Source organism: Pristiophorus japonicus, chromosome 5, assembly GCF_044704955.1.
Source record: "Pristiophorus japonicus isolate sPriJap1 chromosome 5, sPriJap1.hap1, whole genome shotgun sequence".
Taxonomy (NCBI): Eukaryota; Metazoa; Chordata; class Chondrichthyes; family Pristiophoridae; genus Pristiophorus; species Pristiophorus japonicus.
Genome location: NC_091981.1, coordinates 127,763,691 through 127,783,952, shown reverse-complemented (window position 1 = coordinate 127,783,952; position 20,262 = coordinate 127,763,691). Strand labels below are relative to the sequence as shown.

Below are 20,262 nucleotides of genomic sequence, written 5' to 3'. Positions count from 1 at the left end.
AAGTTATTTTACAGCACAGAAAGAGGCTAATCAGCCCATCACATTTTACCCAAAAACTCATTAAATGTAATTCATTTGCTGTTTCTGGAATCTGGTGTGTGGATTGGTTGTTGTGTTTGCTAACATAGTAACATAAACTGAACTTCAAAAGTAATTGATTGAATGTGAAGTGCTTTGCAATGTCCTAAAGATGTGATAAGGCATGATTAAAAAAAATGCAAGTCTTTTCTTTTTTCCCTCAGTACTGCAGTAATGCCATCTAGACTTTGTACTCCAATTCGGGTATTGGGCTCAAACTCACAGCATAAACATAATAAATTGCTGGGAAAACTGTACAAAGTGCGGAAAAAAATACACATGCACAAAATTTATACAGTGCCGATATAAATAATGAACACATAAAACATTATAAAGGAACATGCACTGGGGAAACAAAATGTTGGTCTACTCTGTTCACAGTCAAATCACAGCAAATTCCTGAAGGCAGCAAAGGCTTTTGATTCTTCTAAATATTAAATTAAATTCTCACATAACAAACATTTCTAAACACAATTGTGTCACAAACTTTTTGAGACACTTTTTACTGCAGTAGGTATTCAAATAGTTATACACAATATAAAGTCTGTACAAATTAAGTTATCTATTCATATTGCTGAATGTGAATGAATAACCTTATTTAATAAATTTCCCTGTATCTTTGCAGATGTTTACGGTTTAAGTCGATTTGCTCACCTTCCCACAGCTGAGGAACGAGACATGGCTTACTTTGAAAGCCGTTACCAAGAACGGGTATGTTCACATCAGTGTAGTAAATATGAAAAGAACCTATGAAGTATTTCAGTGAATAGCAATATCATTTTTCGAAATAGCTTTTCTAAAATTCAAAATCATTCTTTTATGTAAGAGATACAAAGAACAGCAAAGGATGACAAACAGATAGTAAGCTACAAAAAGGGAGTATGAAAGGAAACTTGCAAGGGATATAAAAATCAACACAAAAAGCATTTACAATTATATTCGGAAAAAGAGGGTGATTAAGAGCAATGAGGGCCCTCTTAGACACAGATAATGGTAATATTATAAATTAAAATAAGGACATGGCGGACGTGAAATACTTTGCCTTAGTATTTACAGTAGAGGAAGAGAATAGCATGCCAGACATCCCAAGGAAACTAATATTGAATTAGGGATGGGGACTCACCAAAATTAACAGAAGCAACTTAACAGTAATGATGAAAATAATGACACTAAAGAGTGACTAATCCCCAGGACCAAATGGTTTTTATCCCAGGGTTTTGAAGCAAGTAGGTGAAAACATCATCATCATAGGTGAAAACATCATCATCATCATCAACAAAAATATATTCCAATGAAAAAGAAGGGCGGTAAGAGAAGGGATAACCAGCCGTGGATAACCAAGGAAATTAAGGAGAGTATCAGATTAAAAACCAATGCGTATAAGGTGGCCAAGGTTTGTGGGAAAATAGAAGATTGGGAAAATTTTAAACAACAGCAAAGAATGACTAAGAAAGCAATAAAGAAAGGGAAGATAGATTACGAAGGTAAACTTGCGCAAAACATAAAAACGGATAGTAAAAGCTTTTACAGATCTATAAAACGGAAAAGAGTGACTAAAGTAAATGTTGGTCCCTTAGAAGATGAGAAGGGGGATTTAATAATGGGAAATGTGGAAATGGCTGAGACCATAAACAATTATTTTGCTTTGGTCTTTACAGTGGAAGACACAGAAACCATGCCAGAAATTGCTGGTCACAGGAATGTGGGAAGGGAGGACCTGGAGACTATCACTATCACTAGCGGGATAGTGCTGGACAGGCTAATGGGACTCATGGTAGACAAGTCCCCTGGTCCTGATGAAATGCATTCCAGGGTATTAAAAGAGATGGCGGAAGTTATAGCAGATGCATTCGTTATAATCTACCAAAATTCTCTGGACTCTGGGGAGGTACCAGCGGATTGGAAAGCAGCTAATGTAACGCCTCTGTTTATAAAAGGGGGCAGACAAAAGGCAGGTAACTATAGGCCGGTTAGTTTAACATCTATAGTGGGGAAAATACTTGAAACTATCATTTAAGGAAGAAATAGCGGGACATCTAGATAGGAATAGTGCAATCAAGCAGACGCAACATGGATTCATGAAGGGGAAATCATGTTTAACTAATTTACTGGAATTTTTTGAGGATATAACGAGCATGGTGGATAGAGGTGTACCGATGGATGTGGTTTATTTAGATTTTCAAAAGGCATTCGATAAGGTGCCACACAAAAGGTTACTGCAGAAGATAAAGGTACGCGGGGTCAGTGGAAATGTATTAGCATGGATAGAGAATTGGCTGGCTAACAGAAAGCAGAGAGTCGGGATAAATGGGTCCTTTTCGGGTTGGAAATCAGTGGTTAGTGGTGTGCCACAGGGATCGGTGCTGGGACCACAACTGTTTACAATATACATAGATGACCTGGAAGAGGGGACAGAGTATAGTGTAACAACATTTGCAGATGACACAAAGATTAGTGGGAAAGCAGATTGTGTAGAGGACACAGAGAGGCTGCAAAGAGAATTAGATAGGTTAAGCGAATGGGCTAAGGTTTGGCAAATGGAATACAATGTCGGAAAGTGTGAGGTCATCCACCTTGGGAAAAAAAACAAAAAAAGGGAATACTATTTGAATGGGGAGAAATTACAACATGCTGCGGTGCAGAGGGACCTGGGGGTCCTTGTGCATGAATCCCAAAAAGTTAGTTTGCAGGTGCAGCAGGTAATCAGGAAGGCGAATGGAATGTTGGCCTTCATTGCGAGAGGGATGGAGTACAAAAGCAGGGAGGTCCTTCTGCAACTGTATAGGGTATTGGTGAGGCCGTACCTGGAGTACTGCGTGCAGTTTTGGTCGCCTTACTTAAGGAAGGATACACTACACTGGCTTTGGAGTGGGTACAGGGACGATTCACTGGGCTGATTCCGGAGATGAGGGGGTTACCTTATGATGATAGATTGAGTAGACTGGGTCTTTACTCGTTGGAGTTCAGAAGGATGAGGGGTGATCTTATTGAAACATTTAAAATAATGAAAGGGATAGACAAGATAGAGGCGGAGAGGTTGTTTCCACTGGTCGGGGAGACTAGAACTAGGGGGCACAGCCTCAAAATACGGGGGAGCCAATTTAAAACCGAGTTGAGAAGGAATTTCTTCTCCCAGAGGGTTGTGAATCTGTGGAATTCTCTGCCCAAGGAAGCAGTTGAGGCTAGCTCATTGAATGTATTCAAGTCACAGGTAGATAGATTTTTAACCAATAAGGGAATTAAGGGTTATGGGAAGCGGGCAGGAAAGTGGAGCTAAGTCCATGGCCAGATCAGCCATGATCTTGTTGAATGGCGGAGCAGGCTCGAGGGGCTAGATGGCCTACTCCTGTTCCTAATTCTTATGTTCTTAGGTGGTCCCTCGAATGAGGATGACTTGCTTCCACACCAAAAGGGTTGAGTTCATGGATGTTTGAAGGACCCAATGTTCCAGTCCTGAACTCCTCCAATTGAGGGGGCGGAAGATGCTTGTGTGTGGATTTTTTTAACGTGTGGTGACCATTGCACAACAGCCACCACACGGGCTTGACAGAGTTAGGCCTTTATCCAGTGGCAAGGGTAAACCAGGACTGGAGACCTGCTCTGCTGCACGGACCTAGTGCGCACACATATCACAGTGTGGGCTGGCCCGTGCTGCCACTTGGCCCTGCACCCTCATTTGCCGCACCTCCGCCACGATCTCTCACCGCTCAATTCTCGTCACATCTCAGCCACGATCTCTCACCGCACCTCCGCCACGATCTCTTGCCGCTCATCCGCCCCGACCTTTCCACTTCTCTGCCGTACCTGGGCTCCGCTGATGCTCCTGCCCACGCTCTAACCGGCGACCTGGGCCCCGGTAACGCCACCCAGTCACCTACTCCAAAGCCGCCGCACACCACTGCAGCTTGGGAGTATAAGAGCTGGAGCATGCCACTACAACTTCCAGCGCGAGTCGTCCCGGGTAGGTGAAAACATTGCAGGTGCCTTAACTATGATTGGAGTGATTATTTGAAAGGTCTTTTGTGACCTTGCAAATCCGAAGTCATGACACTGTCACTATTCACTTCATACCCAATAAACTGGTTAACAATCCGTGACCCACACATAATGCCCCATCAGTCACCACAGCTCTCACCCAGAATGTTTAGTTTGACAGAGTGTTTAGTGACAGTATGGGTATTTCTGGTTTTTGGGTGACCCATGACATCATACTGCACATTTTTGTTGTTTGTTCATGGGATGTGGGAAAGGCTAGCATTTATTACCCATCCCCAATTACCCTTGAGAAGGTGATGATGAGCCGCATTCTTGAACTGCTGCAATCCGTGTGGTAGAGGTACCCCCACAGTGCTGTTTGGGAGTGAGTTCCAGGATTTTGACCCAACGGCGATAAAGAAATGGCAATATATTTACAAGTGAGGCTGGTGTGCGATTTGGAAGGAACTTGGAAGAGATGGTGTCCTAGGTGGTAGAGGTTGCATATTTGGGAGGTGCTGTCAAAGAAGCCTTGGTAAGTTGCTGCAGTGCATTTTGTAGATGGTACACACTGCAGCCACGATGTGGTGGAGGGAATGAATGTTTAAGGTGGTGGATGGGGTGCCAATCAAGCGGGCTACTTTGTCCTGGATGGTGTTGAGCTTCTTGAGTGTTGTTGGAGCTGCACTCATCCAGCCAAATAGAGAGTATTCCATCACACTCCTGACTTGTGCATTTTGAGTAGTCAGGAAGTGAAACACTTTCCACCGAATACCCAGCCTCTGACCTGCTCTTGTAGTCACAGTATTTATGTGGCTGGTCTAGTTAAGTTTCTGATCAGTGGTGACCCCCTGGATATTGATGTGAGGGATTCGGCAATGGTAATGCTGTTTAATGTCAAGGGGCGGTGGTTAGACTCTCTCTTGTTGGAGATAGTCATTGCCTGGCACTTGTGTGGCATGAATGTTACTTGCCACTTATCAGCCCAAGCCTGAATGTCGGCCAGGTTTTGCTACATTTGAGCAGGGACTGCTTCATTATCTGAGGAGTTGCAAATGGAACTGAGCACTGTGCAATCATCAGCAAACATCCCCTTTTAAGACCTTACAAATGGAGGGAAGGTCATTGATGAAGCCCATTGACTTCAATTTTACTAGGGCACCCTGATGCCACACTTGGTCAAATACTCCTCGATGTCAAGGCAGTCACTCTCAACTCATCTCTGGAATTCAGCACTTTTGTCGTGTTTGAACCAAGGCTGTAATGAGGTCTGGAGCCAAATGGTCCTCGCAGAACACAAGCTGAGCATCAGTGAGGTTATTTGCAAGTGCCACTTGATAGCAGTATCGACGACACCTTCAGCAGTATAGACTGTGTGGTGGTAATTGGCTGGATTGGTTTATGGACAGGACATAGCTGGGCAGTTTTAGACATTGTCTGCTAGATGCCAGTGTTGTATTTGTACTGGAACAGCTTGGCTAGAGGCATGGCTAGTTCTGGAGCACAAATCCTCAGCATGATAGCCAGGATGCTATCGGGTCCCATAGCCTTTGCGCTCAGTCATTTCTTGATATCACGTGAAATGAATTAAATGGACTGAAGACTGGCTTCTATGATGGTAGGGAGGAGGCCGAGATGAATCATCTACTTGACACATTTGGCTGTAATTGGTTGCAAATGCTTCAGCCTTGTCTCTTGCACTCACGAGCTGGGCTCCGCCATAATTGAGGATGAGGATGTTCATGGAGTCTCCTGCTCCCATTGGTTGTTTGATTGTCCACCACCATTCATGACTGGATGTGGTAGGACTGCAGAGATTTGATCTGACCTGTTGGTTGTAGGATTGCTTAGCTTGGTCTGTAGTCTGCTGATTCCGTTGTTTAGCATGCATCTAGTCCTGACGACTCTCAGTGAACCGCAGTGTCCATTGAGCCTGGTCTGCCCTCAAGTACTCCATAATTAGCACCTGTGAAGAGACTCTTGGTTACTCGACCAGAAAACATCAAGACTGGTTCAATGAGAATGACCAGAAGGTCCAGGAGCTCATAAATCATGAATGCAAAGCATTCTTAAATTGGAAACATCATCACAACTCGAGAGAAAGAAAACAGATCTACAGATAACTGAAAGCCGAGGTCCAACATTGCGCAGGAGATCCAGCAAATAGCCGACAATCATGACCAAAGTAATGGACAGGGGAATGTCTATGGATGTTATTTATATGGACTTCCAGAAGAGACTGTTAGCTAAAGTTGAAGCTGAAAATTGAGGGCAAATTATTGACCTGGTTAGGAGATTGGCTGAGCGGTAGGTGACAGAGAGTAGGGATAATGGGCAGGTACTCTAATTGGCAGGATGTGACTAGTGACATCCCTCAGGGATCTGTTTGGGCCTCAACTATTCACTGTATTTATTAATGATTTAAATGATGGGATAGAGAGCCAAATATCCAAGTTTGCTGATGACACAAGATAGGCGGCATTGTAAGCAATGTAGATGGAAGCATAAAATTACAAAGAGATATTAATAGATTAAGTGAATGGGCAGAACTCTAGCAAATGGATTTCAATGTAGGCAAATGTGAGGTCATCCACTTTGGACTTAAAAAGAGTAGATCAGAGCACTTTTTGAATGGTGAGAAGCTAGAAGCAGTGGAGGTCCTAAGAGGGGGCATTGTACATAGATCATTAAAATGTCATGGGCCGGTACAAAAAACAATCAAAAAGGCGAATGGAATGCTGGCCTGATCTCAGGAGCACTGGAATACATGGGGTTAGAGTTAAACTAAACCCTGGTTGGACCTGGTGTACTGTTTTCAGTTCTGGGCACCATATCTCAGGAAGGATATTTTAGCTTTGAAGGGAGTGCAGCGTGGATTTACGACAATTATATCTGGAGTCCAAGGGTTAAATTATAAGGAGATTGCACAAACTAGGGTTGTATTCCTTGGAATTTAGAAGATAATGGGTTAATTTGATTGAAGTTTTGACGATATTAAGGGGACCTGATAGGGCAGAGAGAGAGAATTTTTTTCCCTGAAGTTAGGGAATCTAGGACTAGGAGACATAGCCTAAAAAGTAGAGCCAGGCCTTTCATGAGTGAAGTTAGGAAACAGTTCTACACTCAGAGTGGTAAAAATTGGAACTTTGTTCCGCAAATGGCAATTGATGCAGGGTCAATTGTTCATTTTAATTCTGAGGTAGATAGATTTCTGTTAACCAAAGGCATTAAGGGAAATGGGGCAAAGATAAATATATGGAGTTAGGTCACAGATCAGCTATGATCTCATTGAATGGCAGAACAGGTGTGAGGGGCTAAATGGGGAACAGGCTTGAGGGGCTAAATGGCTAACTCATGTTCCTATGTTCCTACAATTTGATTTGAGAGGCACGAAGAGAGAATTTGCCAAGAAGCCAGAAGAATCCCATCCAGTCTTGAACCGCAGGATCCTGAAACAGGAAAAAGCTCATCTGAGTTTAGATTTTTCAAGTATTGGAACATTCGCTGACAGCCATACATCTAAAATTTGCTTAATTCCACATTACAATTCGGGAGTGCCATTGACATTCAGTTTCAGAGTACAAGATGCTACTGTTCAGCTACTCCTTGGCATCCAGAGCGTTCATTGGTGGCAAGGCATTTCAGGTTGTAATACCTTTGTCTGTCCTTACTTAGACAACTAGATGGTCAGGGCCGATGATCAGCAGTCCTGTGCTTCTTGATTAACCACAGAAATGCTCGTTAGAACCTACCTTGGTTGTTTTTCTGACCCTCAATAGGCTCATCAGAGATTGAGTATATTATCAGGAAAGCGATCTATCTTTCCGCCCAAACCAAAATAGCTGTAAAGAGGTAAAGCTGGGTGTTGCTAGCGTACATGTGGAAGCTGACCCCATGTCTCTGGATCGTATCGCCAAAGGCCGTATGAGGACAAGGAAGAGGAAGGAGGAAAGGATGGATCCATAGGAAACTCCCGAGGCGACGGTGCCATGGTGGGAAGAGAATCCATTAAAGGATGTGCTCTGGCAATGATTTGACAGGCAAGAGTGGAACAAGTGAGGGGAGTTCCAGAAAGCTAGACAATGGAGGGGAGGCATTGGAGGAGAATGGTGTGGCCGATTGTGTCAAAGACTGCGGAAAGATCCAGTAGGGATAATGCACCACGGTCACAGTGACAGAGCATCTCGTTTGTGATTTTGGTTAGGGCTATTTTGGTGCCGTTTAAGGGGAAACATGATTGAAGAAATTCAAACAGAAAGTTGTGGAAGAGCTAGGCATGGAATTACGAGGCGACAGCATGTTAAAGGACTTTTTAAAGAGGAAAGTGGTTCGAGATGAAAGTGTTGTTTTCAAGGACAGAGGGTTTGAGAGTGTTTTTTTTGAGCAGGTGATAGCTTTGATTTTGAAAGGAAGGGGGGCAGACAGCTAGCTTGAAGGCCAGGAAGGAAACTTAGATGGGCAGCAGTTTAGTGAGAATATGGTCAAGAAAGTGGGTCTCGTGGATGAGATGAGCTCAGAGGGGGCATGGAAATAGATGGGAGAGAAACTAGGGAAAGATTGGAGAGAAATAGCCTATTCTGTGGCAGCCACAGTTAACAGGATAACATGTGTTAGGATGGGGGGAGCCGAGGGTGTGCGGTTGCTCACCTCTAGGGAGACTGGATGTAGGGCAAATGTCGACCAAATGTTTATGCACACTTTTTTTTCATTTCCCCTGATCCCACAAACATTTTTGAAATTTCATGCAGTGCGGTGAAAGCCATCCTGATAACCCCTTCCATTTAAGATTTTCTGGCATCATAGCCCTGGCTAGGAGGTATTGTTCCACTAAACCACAAGAGTTATCTTCTTTCTTGGCTGACGGACCAGATATTTCATCCGAATCCAGACATTTGGCTGCCTACAATACAATACAGTATTGTATTTTAACTATTTTTATTATACAGAACCTATTTTGAGGATATTATTTTACGTAACTATCTTATTTCATTTCACATGGTAAGTAAACAATAATTTGATATGCATAACAAAAAATTGTATACAGTATAACTATTTTTGCCACAGTTATCACGAAAAAGGAATGTTGTGCCATTTCAAGCTAAAGGGTAAAATACATTTATTATATGTCCTAAGGTACTATGAAAAGTAGTATAGAGATTACACCTCCAAGTTTATACCAAGGTGGACAAGGGCTAAAATGTTGCTCACAGGTGCATGACAAAGGTGCAAATCATGCAGCAGAGTTTGCAAAGTGAAGAAAATTTATAATATTGCCCTTTCAAAATGTGGATAAGGCAATAGTTAGAAATCAATCATGTGACTAGATTTTAATCGAGTGTAATCTTATTGCAGTCATGCAAATTGATTTTACTCATGTTTTTGTTGCATTATAACATTTATGATAGTTAATACACAACTCTTTGTATTTCAGCTCAAGATGGAAAAAGCTGCTGCTAAGGGACAGAAAAAGATTCCTGCATCTAAAGGTGAAACCTCACAAGTGCCAAAGCCTTCAAGAGGACCAAAACAATGAAAGTCCTGAGAACATACATGTATTTAAATTGCCCTTTCCACTTTCCTAGTACATCAGACACATTATTGATGTCACTAACACTTCTATTTGGACTTGTCACTGCAAACTTTCCTTGTTGCCAGTTTCAGATTTGAAAACTGTTAATTGAATTTCATCAACACATGTACCTTTGATACTGTCATCCTGATACAAATAAACATCTTGGACATGAAAATTGTTTAGAAGTTTCTGCAAAGATATTTCTAAGAAACAGATCTTTTTAGGCATTTTCACAGTAATAATCTTTGTAATGACAAAATATTCACCACACAAGAATCACCAAGTTGCTGTTTTTAATAGGAGTTTGAACTATGGGTCTCTACTGTCATTCAGATTCAACTAGAGGCACATCCCCATCGGTGAATAGCAACAGGAGGAAGACATCTTCTCCTACAGCTGGCGAAGTTATCGGTAAAAAACAATGTGTAAATTGAAGGGCAAAATTCAAAGATAGTATACAAAGAAGTGTTTGAAGAAGGGTCTGCAACTGAAACATTAACTGGTCTGTTCTCGCCAGACACTGGCTGACCTGCTGAAGGTTTCCAGCATTTTCTGGTTTTGTTTCAGTTTGTTAGTTTCTGCAGTTTTGCATTTGTCTAATAGAAAGAATGAACTTGCATTTAAATAGTTCCTTTCATGACCTCAGGAGGTCCGAAAATGTTTCATACCCAATTAATTAATTTTGAAACATAGGTACCATTATTATGTAGGCACATGTGACAGCCAATTTGCACACAGGGCAAGTCCCACAAACAGCAATGAAGTGCATGACCAGATAATCTGTTTTGGTGATGTTAGTTGAGAGATAAATGTTGCCCAAAATACTGGGAGAACTCTCCCGCTCTTTGAATTCTTTCATGGATTTTTTACTTCAACAACAATGTGCAATTATGTATCGCCTTTAATGTTGAAAAACCGTACCAAGGCATTTCACATAGGTGTAATCAAAAAAATCAACACTAAGTCAAAGAAGGCGATATTAAGAGGGGTGACCAACAACTTGTTCAAAAGAAGTGTGTTTTAAGAAGGCTTTAAAGGAGGAAAGAGGTGGGGAATTGTGGAGTATAGAGCCTAGATGGCTGAAGTGACCACAGCTAAATGGTGGGGCAATTGAGGGGATGCACAAGTGGTCAGGTGGGGGGGTGGGGGGGAGAAAAGAGTTGTAATAACATAAGAGATAGGAGCAGGAGTCGGCCATTTGGCCCCTCGAGCCTGCTTTGCCATTTAATATCATGGCTGATCTGATCATGGACTCAGCTCCACTTCCCTGCCCGCTCCCCATAACCTTTTATTCCCTTATCGCTCAAAATTCTATCTCTGCCTTAAGTATATTCAATGTCCCAGCCTCCACAGCTCTCTGGGGCAGAGAATTCCACAGATTTACAACCCTCCGAGAAGAAATTCCTACTCATCTCAGTTTTAAATGAGCGGCCCCTTATTCTCAGACTATGCCCCCTCATTTTAGTTTCCCTGACGTGGAAATATCTTCTCCGCATCCAACTTGTTGAGCCCCCTCATCATCTTATAAGTTTGGATAAAATCACCACTCATTCTTCTGAACTTCAATGAGTATAGGCCCAACCTATCTTCATAAGTCAACCCACTCATCTCTGGAATCAACCTTCTCTGAACAGCCTCCAATGCAAGTATATCCTTTCGTAAACATGGAGACCAAAACTGTACGCAGTACTCTAGGTGTAGCCTCACCAATACCCTGTACAGTTGTAGCAGGAGTTCTCTGCGTTTATACTCTATCTCCCTTGCAATAAAGGCCAACATTCCATTTGCCTTCCTGATTACTTGCTGTACCTGCATACTCACTTTTTGTGTTACATGCACAAGGACCCCCAGGTCTCTCTGTACTGCAGCACTTTGCATTGTTTCTCCATTTAAATTATAATTTGCTTTTCTATTTTTTCTGCCAAAGTGGATAAACTCATATTTTCCCACATTATACTCCATCTGTCAAATTTTTACCCACTCACTTAGCCTGTCTGTATCCCTTTACAGATTTCTTGTGTCCTCCTCCCACCCATCTTTGTATCATCAGCAAACTTGGCTACATTATACTCGGTCCCTTCATCCAAGCCATTAATGTAGATTGTAAATAGTTGAGGCCCCAGCACCGATCCCTGTGGCACACCACTAGTTCCTGTTTGCCAACTCGAAAATGACCCATTTATCCCGACTCTCTGCTTTGTTAGTTAGCCAATGCTTATATATTACCCCCAACCCCGTGAACTTTAATCTTGTGGAGTAACCTTTAAGGTGGCACCTTATCGAATGCCTTCTGGAAATCCAAATACACCACATCCATTGGTTACCCTTTATCCACCCTGCTTGTTACATCCTCAAACAGCTCTGGCAAATTTGTCAACCATGATTTCCCTTTCATAAAACCATGATGACTCTGCTTGATTGAATCATGCTTTTCCAAATGTCCTGCTACTGCTTCCTTAAAAATTTTCCGAACGACAGATGTGAGGCTAACCAGTCTATAATTTCCTGCTTTCTGTCTGCCTCCTTTTTTAAATAGGGGCGTTACATTTGCGGTTTTCCAATCTGCTGGGACTGCTCCAAAATCCAGGGACTTTTGGTAGATTACAACCAATGTATCCACTATCTCTGCAGCCACTTTTTTTAAGACCCCAGGATGTAAGCCATCAGGCCCAGGGGACTTGTCTGATTTTAGTCCCATTATTTTACCAAGTACTACTTCTTTAGTGATTGTATTAAGTTCCTCCTTCCCTATAGCCACTTGATTATCCACTATTGGGATGTTTTTACTTCTACCGTGAAGACCGATATAAAATATTTGTTCAAAGTCTCTGTCATTTCCCTGTTCCCTATTATTAATTCCCCAGTCTCATCCTCTTTCGGACCAACATTTACTTTAGCCACTCTTTTCCTTTTTATGTACCTGTAGAAACTCCTACTATCTGTTTTTATATTTCGTGCTAGTTTGCTTTCATAATCTAGTTTCTATCTCTATTATTTTTTTGTCGTTCTCAATCCTCTGGCCTCCCACTAGTTGTGGCCACTTGGTATGCCCTTGTTTTCAATTTAATACCATCCCTTATTTCCTTAGTTAGCCACAGATGGTTATCCTTTCTCTTACAGTCTTTCCTTCTCATTGGAGTATATTTTTGTTGAGAGTTATGAAATATTTCCTTAAATGTCTGCCACTGTCCCACACTTTATTCTATTTTTCCAGTCCACTTTAGGCAACTCTGCCTTCATACCTTTGTAGTCTCCTTTGTTTAAGCTTAGGACACTGGTTTGAGATCCAACTTTCTCACCCTCCAACTGAATTTACTAGGAGATTGTTTATTAATCCTGTCATAGAAAATAGGAGCAGTTGTAAACCGTTCAGCCCTTTGTGCTTGCACCGCCATTCAATATGATCATGGCTGATCCTCTATCTCAACACCATATTCCCACTTTTCCCCATACCCCATGAGGCCATTTGTGTCTAGAAATCTATCTATCTCCTTCTTAAATATATTCAGTGACTTGGCCTCCACAGCCTTCTGTGGTAAAGAATTCCACAGGTTCACCACCCTCAGTGAAAAAATGTATCCTAAATTTCCTATCCCGTATCCTGAGACCCCTTTTTCTAGACTTCCCAGCCAGGGGAAACATCCTCCCCGCATCCAGTCTATCCAACCCCGTCAGAATTTTATACGTTTCAATGAGATCCCCTCTCATTCTTCTAAACTCAATGAATACAGGCCGAGTCGACCCAATCTCTCCTCATAAAACAGTCTTGCCATTCCAGAAATCAGTCTGGTGAACCTTCACTGCACTCCCTCTATGGCAAGTATATCCTTTCTTAGGTAAGGAGACCAAAACTGCACACAATACTCCAGGTGTGGTCTCACCAAGGCCCTGTATAAGTGCAGTAAGACATCCTTGCTCCTGTACTCAAATCCTCTTGCAATGAAGGCCAACATACCATTTGCCTTCCTAACTGCTTGCTGCACCTGCATAATTGCTTTCAATGACTGGTGTACAAGGACACCCAGGTCCCTTTGTACATCGACATTTCCCAAGCTATCACCATTTAAATAATACTTTCGTCTTTGTTTTTCCGACCAAAGTGGGTAACTTTACATTTATCCATGTTATACTGCATCTGCCATGTGTTTGCCCACTCACTCAACCTATCTAAATCGCCTTGAGCGTCTTTGCAACCTCCTCACAATCCCACCTAGCTTTGTGTCGTCAGCAATCTTGGAAATATTACATTTGGTTCCCTCATCCAAATCATTTATATATATTGTGAATAGCTGGGGCCTAAGCACTGATCCCTCTGGCACCCAACTAGTCACTGCCCGCCACCCTGAAAAAGACCTGTTTATTGCTACTTTCTGTTTCCTGTCAGTTAACCAATTTTCAATCCATGCCAGTATACTACCCCCAATCTTATGTGCTTTAATTTTGCACAGTAACCTCTTATGTGGGACTTTATCAAAGGCCTTCTGAAAATCCAAATACATTACACCCACTGGTTCTCCCTTATCTATTCTATTAGTTACATCCTCAAAAAACTGCAGTAGCTTTGTCGAACACGATATTCCTTTCATAAATCCATGTTGACTTTGTCTAATCCCATTGATATTATCTAATTCTGCCGTTATCACATCCTTTCTAACAGACTAGCATTTTCCCTACTACCGGTCTGTAGTTCCTTGTTTTCTCTCTCCCTCTTTTTTTAAATAGTGGGCTTACATTTGCCACCTACCAATCTGCAGGAACTGTTCCATAATCTATAGAATTTTGGAAGATGACAACCAATGCATCCACTATTTCCATGGCTACTTCTTTTAGTACTCTGGGATGCAGTCCCATTAGTTTCTCCAGCACTATTTTCTTACTAATAGTCATTTCCTTTAATTCCTCTTGCTCATTAGCCCCTTGGTTCCCTCGCATTTCTGGGATGTTATTGGTGTCCTCTTCCGTGCAGACAGAACCGAAGTATTTATTTAATTGTTCTGCCATTTTCTTGTTCCCCATTGTAAATTCTCCCATTTCTGACTGTAAAGGACCTACATTTGTCTTCACTGATGTTTTTCTTTTTACGTACTTGTAGAAACTTTTGTAGTCGATGTTTATGTTCCCTTGCAAGTTTACTCTCATACTCTATTTTTCCCCTCTTAATCAATCTCTTGCTCCTTTTTTACTGAATTCTAAACTGCTCCCAATCCTCAGGCTTGCTACTTTTTCTGGCAACTTTGTATGACTCCTCTTTGGATCTAATCTTAGATCCTTAATTTACTAATTATCCTTAATTTCTTTTGTTAGCCATGGTTGGGCCACTTTTGATTTTGTGTTTTTATGCCAGAAAGGAATGTATAACTGTTGCAATTCATGCATTTGTTCCTTAAATGTTAGCCATTGCCTATCCACCATCATGCCTTTTAATGAATCTTCCCAATCGATTATAGCCAATTCATTCCTCATACCTTCGTAGTTTCCTTTGTTTAGATTTAGGACCCGAGTTTTGGATTGGACTACTTCACTTTCCATCTTACTAAAGAATTTAATCATGTTATGGTCACTCTTCCCTAAAGGACCCTGCACAACAAGACTGTTAATTAACCCCTTCTCATTGCACAATACCCAATCTAGGATAGCCTGTTCCCCATTAGGCGCCTCAACATACTGGTCTAAAAAAACATCTCGTACACACTCCAGGAATTCATCTGCCACAGTATTATTACTAATTTGGTTTGGCCAGTCTATACGTATATTAAAGTCACCTATGATTACTGTAGTACCCTTGTTACATGCATCTCTAATTTCCTGTTTGATGCCATCCTCCACATTACCACTATTGTTTGGAGGCCGATAGACAACTCCCACCAATGTTTTCTGCCCCTTGGTGCTCCTTAGCTCCATCCAGACTGATTCTACATCTTGATTTTCTGAGCCGATATCCTTTCTCACTATTGCTCTGATTTCATCCTTTACTAACAATGCCACACCACCCCCTTTACCTTTTTGCTTGTCCTTCCGAAAAATCGAGTATCTTTGGATATTCCGTTCCCAACCCTGGTCACCCTGCAACCATGTCTCCGTAATTGCAACTATATCGTATCCGTTTACATCTATTTGCGCTGTTAATTCATCTACCTTATTATGGATGCTTCATGCGTTCAGATACAGTGCTTTTAGATTTGTCTTTTTAACATTATTAGACATCTTAACATTATTTTGTACTATAGCCCTATTTGTCTTATCACTATTTTTTCTTACCTGGACCCTATTTGTTAGTGCAATCTTTTGTTTGTATGCTCTATCCCTTCCTGACATAATCTGGTTATCCTTACCACAATAACTTTCCTGCATTGCTTCCTTTTCTTTTCTCTTCAGCATTCTAGATTTCTCTCCACTGCAACCCTCCCCCCCCGCCGCCCTTATTAAGTTTGAAGCTCTGTCTACCTCTCTAGTTATTCGATTTGCGAGAACTCTGGTCCCAGCATAGTTCAGGTGTAGTCCGTCCCCATGGAACAGCTCTCTCTTTCCCGAGTATTGGTGCCAGTGCCCCACGAATCAAAACCCACTTCCCCCACATCAACCTCTGAACCACACATTCATCTTCCTGATTCTATTGACTCAATGCCAATTTGCTCGTGGCTCAGGCAATAATGCAGAGATTATTACCTTTGTGGTTCTAGAACATAACATAAGAATTAGGAACAGGAGTAGGCCATCTAGCCCCTCGAGCCTGCTCTGCCATTCAACAAGATCATGGCTGATCTGGCCGTGGACTCAGCTCCACTTACCCACCCGCTCCCTGTAACCCTTAATTCCCTTGGTTAAAAATCTATCTATCCGTGACTTGAATACATTCAATGAGCTAGCCTCAACTGCTTCCTTGGGCAGAGAATTCCACAGATTCACAACCCTCTGGGAGAAGAAATTTCTTCTCAACTCGGTTTTAAATTGGCTCCCCCGTATTTTGAGGCTGTGCCCCCTAGTTCTAGTCTCCCCGACCAGTGGAAACAACCTTTCTGCCTCGATCTTGTCTATCCCTTTCATTATTTTAAATGTTTCAATAAGATCACCCCTCATCCTTCTGAACTCCAACGAGTAAAGACCCAGTCTACTCAATCTATCATCATAAGGTAACCCCCTCATCTCCGGAATCAGCCTAGTGAATCGTCTCTGTACCCCCTCCAAAGCTAGTATATCCTTCCTTAAGTAAGTTGACCAAAACTGCATGCAGTACTCCAGGTGCGGCCTCACCAATACCCTATACAGTTGCAGCAGGACCTCCCTGCTTTTGTACTCCATCCCTCTCGCAATGAAGGCCAACATTCCATTCGCCTTCCTGATTACCTGCTGCACCTGCAAACTAACTTTTTGGGATTCATGCACAAGGACCCCCAGGTCCCTCTGCACCGCAGCATGTTGTAATTTCTCCCCATTCAAATAATATTCCCTTTTACTGTTTTTTTTCCAAGGCGGATGACCTCACACTTTCCGACATTGTATTCCATCTGCCAAACATTAGCCCATTCGCTTAACCTATCCAAATCTCTTTGCAGCTTCTCTGTGTCCTCCACACAACCCGCTTTCCCACTAACCTTTGTGTCATCTGCAAATTTTGTTGCACTACACTCTGTCCCCTCTTCCAGGTCATCTATGTATATTGTAAACAGTTGTGGTCCCAGCACCGATCCCTGTGGCACACCACTAACCACCGATTTCCAACCCGAAAAGGACCCATTTATCCCGACTCTCTGCTTTCTGTTAGCCAGCCAATTCTCTTTCCATGCTAATACATTTCCTCTGACTCCGCGAACCTTTATCTTCTGCAGTAACCTTTTGTGTGGCACCTTATTGAATGCCTTTTGGAAATCTAAATACACCACATCCATCGGTACACCTCTATCCACCATGCTCGTTATATCCTCAAAAAATTCCAGTAAATTAGTTAAACATGATTTCCCCTTCATGAATCCATGTTGCGTCTGCTTGATTGCACTATTCCTATCTAGATGTCCCGCTATTTCTTCCTTAAATGATAGTTTCAAGTATTTTCCCCACTACAGATGTTAAACTAACCGGCCTATAGTTACCTGCCTTTTGTCTGCCCCCTTTTATAAACAGAGGCGTTACATTAGCTGCTTTCCAATCCGCTGGTACCTCCCCAGAGTCCAGAGAATTTTGGTAGATTATAACGAATGCATCTGCTATAACTTCCGCCATCTCTTTTAATACCCTGGGATGCATTTCATCAGGACCAGGGGACTTGTCTACCTTGAGTCCCATTGAGTACCTAGTGATAGTGATTGTCTCAAGGTCCTCCCTTCCCACATTCCTGTGACCAGCAATTTTTGGCATGGTTTTTGTGTCTTCCACTGTGAAGACCGAAGCAAAATAATTGTTTAAGGTCTCAGCCATTTCCACATTTCCCATTATTAAATCCCCCTTCTCATCTTCTAAGGGACCAACATTTACTTTAGTCACTCTTTTCCGTTTTATATATCTGTAAAAGCTTTTACTATCTGTTTTTATGTTTTGCGCAAGTTTACCCTCGTAATCTATCTTTCTTTTCTTTATTGCTTTCTTCGTCATTCTTTGCTGTTGTTTAAAATTTTCCCAATCTTCTATTTTCCCACTAACCTTGGCCACCTTATACGCATTGGTTTTTAATTTGATACTCTCCTTTATTTCCTTGGTTTTCCACGGCTGGTTATCCCTTCTCTTACCGCCCTTCTTTTTCATTGGAATATATTTTTGTTGAGCACTATGAAAGAGCTCCTTAAAAGTCCTCCACTGTTCCTCAATTGTGCCACCGTTTAGTCTGCGTTTCCAGTCTACTTTAGCCAACTCTGCCCTCATCCCACTGTAGTCCCCTTTGTTTAAGCATAGTACGCTCGTTTGAGACACTACTTCCTCACCCTCAATCTGTATTACAAATTCAACCCTACTGTGATCACTCATTCCGAGAGGATCTTTTACTCGGAGATCGTTTATTATTCCTGTCTCATTACACAGGACCAGATCTAAGATAGCTTGCTCCCTTGTAGGTTTTGTACCATACTGTTCTAAGAAACAATCCCGTATGCATTCTATGAATTCCTCCTCCAGACTACCCCGTGCGATTTGATTTGACCAATCGATATGTAGGTTAAAATCCCCCATGATTACTGCCATTCCTCTTTCACATGCCTCCATTATTCCCTTGATTATTGCGCGCCCCACCGTGAAGTTATTATTTGGAGGCCTATAAACTACGCCCACCAGTGACTTTTTCCCCTTACTATCTTTAATCTCCACCCACAATGATTCAACATTTTGTTCATTAGAGCCAATATCGCCTCTCATAACTGCCCTGATACCATCCTTTATTAACAGCTACCCCACCTCCTTTCCCTTCTTGGCTATCTTTCCGAATCGTCAGATACCCCTGTATGTTTAATTCCCAGTCTTGGCCAGCCTGCAACCACGTTTCTGTAATGGCCACCAAATCATACCCATTTGTAATGATTTGTGTCGTCAACTCATTTACTTTATTTCGAATGTTGCGTGCGTTTAGGTAGAGTGTTTTAATACCAGTTTTTAAACCATGATTTTTAGTTTTGACCCCTCCTGCAACCCCTATATATTCAGTGGCCCTTTTTGTTTTTTGTCTTGGGTTTCTCTGCCCTCCACTTTTACTCATCATTGACCCTTTCTGTCTTTAGCTTTTGTCTCCTTTTTGTTTCCCTCTGTCTCCCTACATTGGTTCCTATCCCCCTGTCATATTAGTTTAACTCCTCCCCAACAGCACTAGCGAACACTCCCCCTCGGACATTGGTTCCGGTCCTGCCTAGGTGCAGACCGTCAGGTTTGTAATGGTCCCACCTCCCCCAGAATGCCCCAGGAATTTGAATCCCTCCCTGCTGCACCACTGCTCAAGCCATGTATTCATCTGAGCTATCCTGCGATTCCTACTCTGACTAGCACGTGGCACTGGTAGCAATCCCGAGATTACTACTTTTGAGGTCCTACTTTTTAATTTAGCTCCTAGCTACTTAAATTTGTCTCGTAGGACTTCATCCCGTTTTTTACCTATATCGTTGGTACCAATGTGCACCACGACAACTGGCTGTTCACCCTCCCTTTTCAGAATGTCCTGCACCCGTTCCGAGACATCTTGACCCTTGCCCCAGGGAGGCAACATACCATCCTGGAGTCTCGGTTGCGGCTGCAGAAACGCCTATCTATTCCCCTTACAATCGAATCCCCTATCACTATTGCTCTCCCACTCTTTTTCCTGCCCTCCTGTGCAGCAGAGCCAGCCACGGTGCCATGAACTTGGCTGCTGCTGCCCTCCCCTGATGAGCCATCCCCCTCAACAGTACTCAAAGCAGTGTATCTGTTTTGCAGGGGGATGACCGCAGGGGACCCCTGCACTACCTTCCTTGCACTGCTCTTCCTGCTGGTCTTCCATTCCCTAGCTGGCTGTGGACCCTTCACCTGCGGTAAGACCAACTCACTACACGTGCTACTCACGTCATTCTCAGCATCGTGGATGCTCCAGAGTGAATCCACCCTTAGCTCCAATTCCGCAACACGATCCGTCAGGAGCTGGAGGCAGATACACTTCCCGCACTCGTAGTCGTCAGGGACATCGGAAGTGT

The 20,262-nt window shown here is 42.5% G+C and overlaps 1 protein-coding gene across 4 annotated transcripts in view; it reads left to right on the top strand.

Moving 5' to 3' along the window:
* fam221a (family with sequence similarity 221 member A) overlaps positions 1 to 9,800 on the top strand; it is a 136,446-nt gene extending 126,646 nt beyond the window's left edge. For 3 of the 4 annotated variants that reach the window (XM_070880943.1, XM_070880942.1, XM_070880944.1), the window contains 2 exons: positions 704 to 789; positions 9,485 to 9,800. In XM_070880943.1, coding sequence (XP_070737044.1) covers positions 704 to 789; positions 9,485 to 9,586 — 188 coding nt within the window. In that variant the 3' untranslated portion in view covers positions 9,587 to 9,800. Of the gene's footprint in view, positions 1 to 703; positions 790 to 9,484 lie in introns of those variants that run through there. The other variant, XM_070880946.1, reaches the window with a different exon arrangement.
* The last annotated feature ends 10,462 nt before the right edge of the window (positions 9,801 to 20,262 follow it).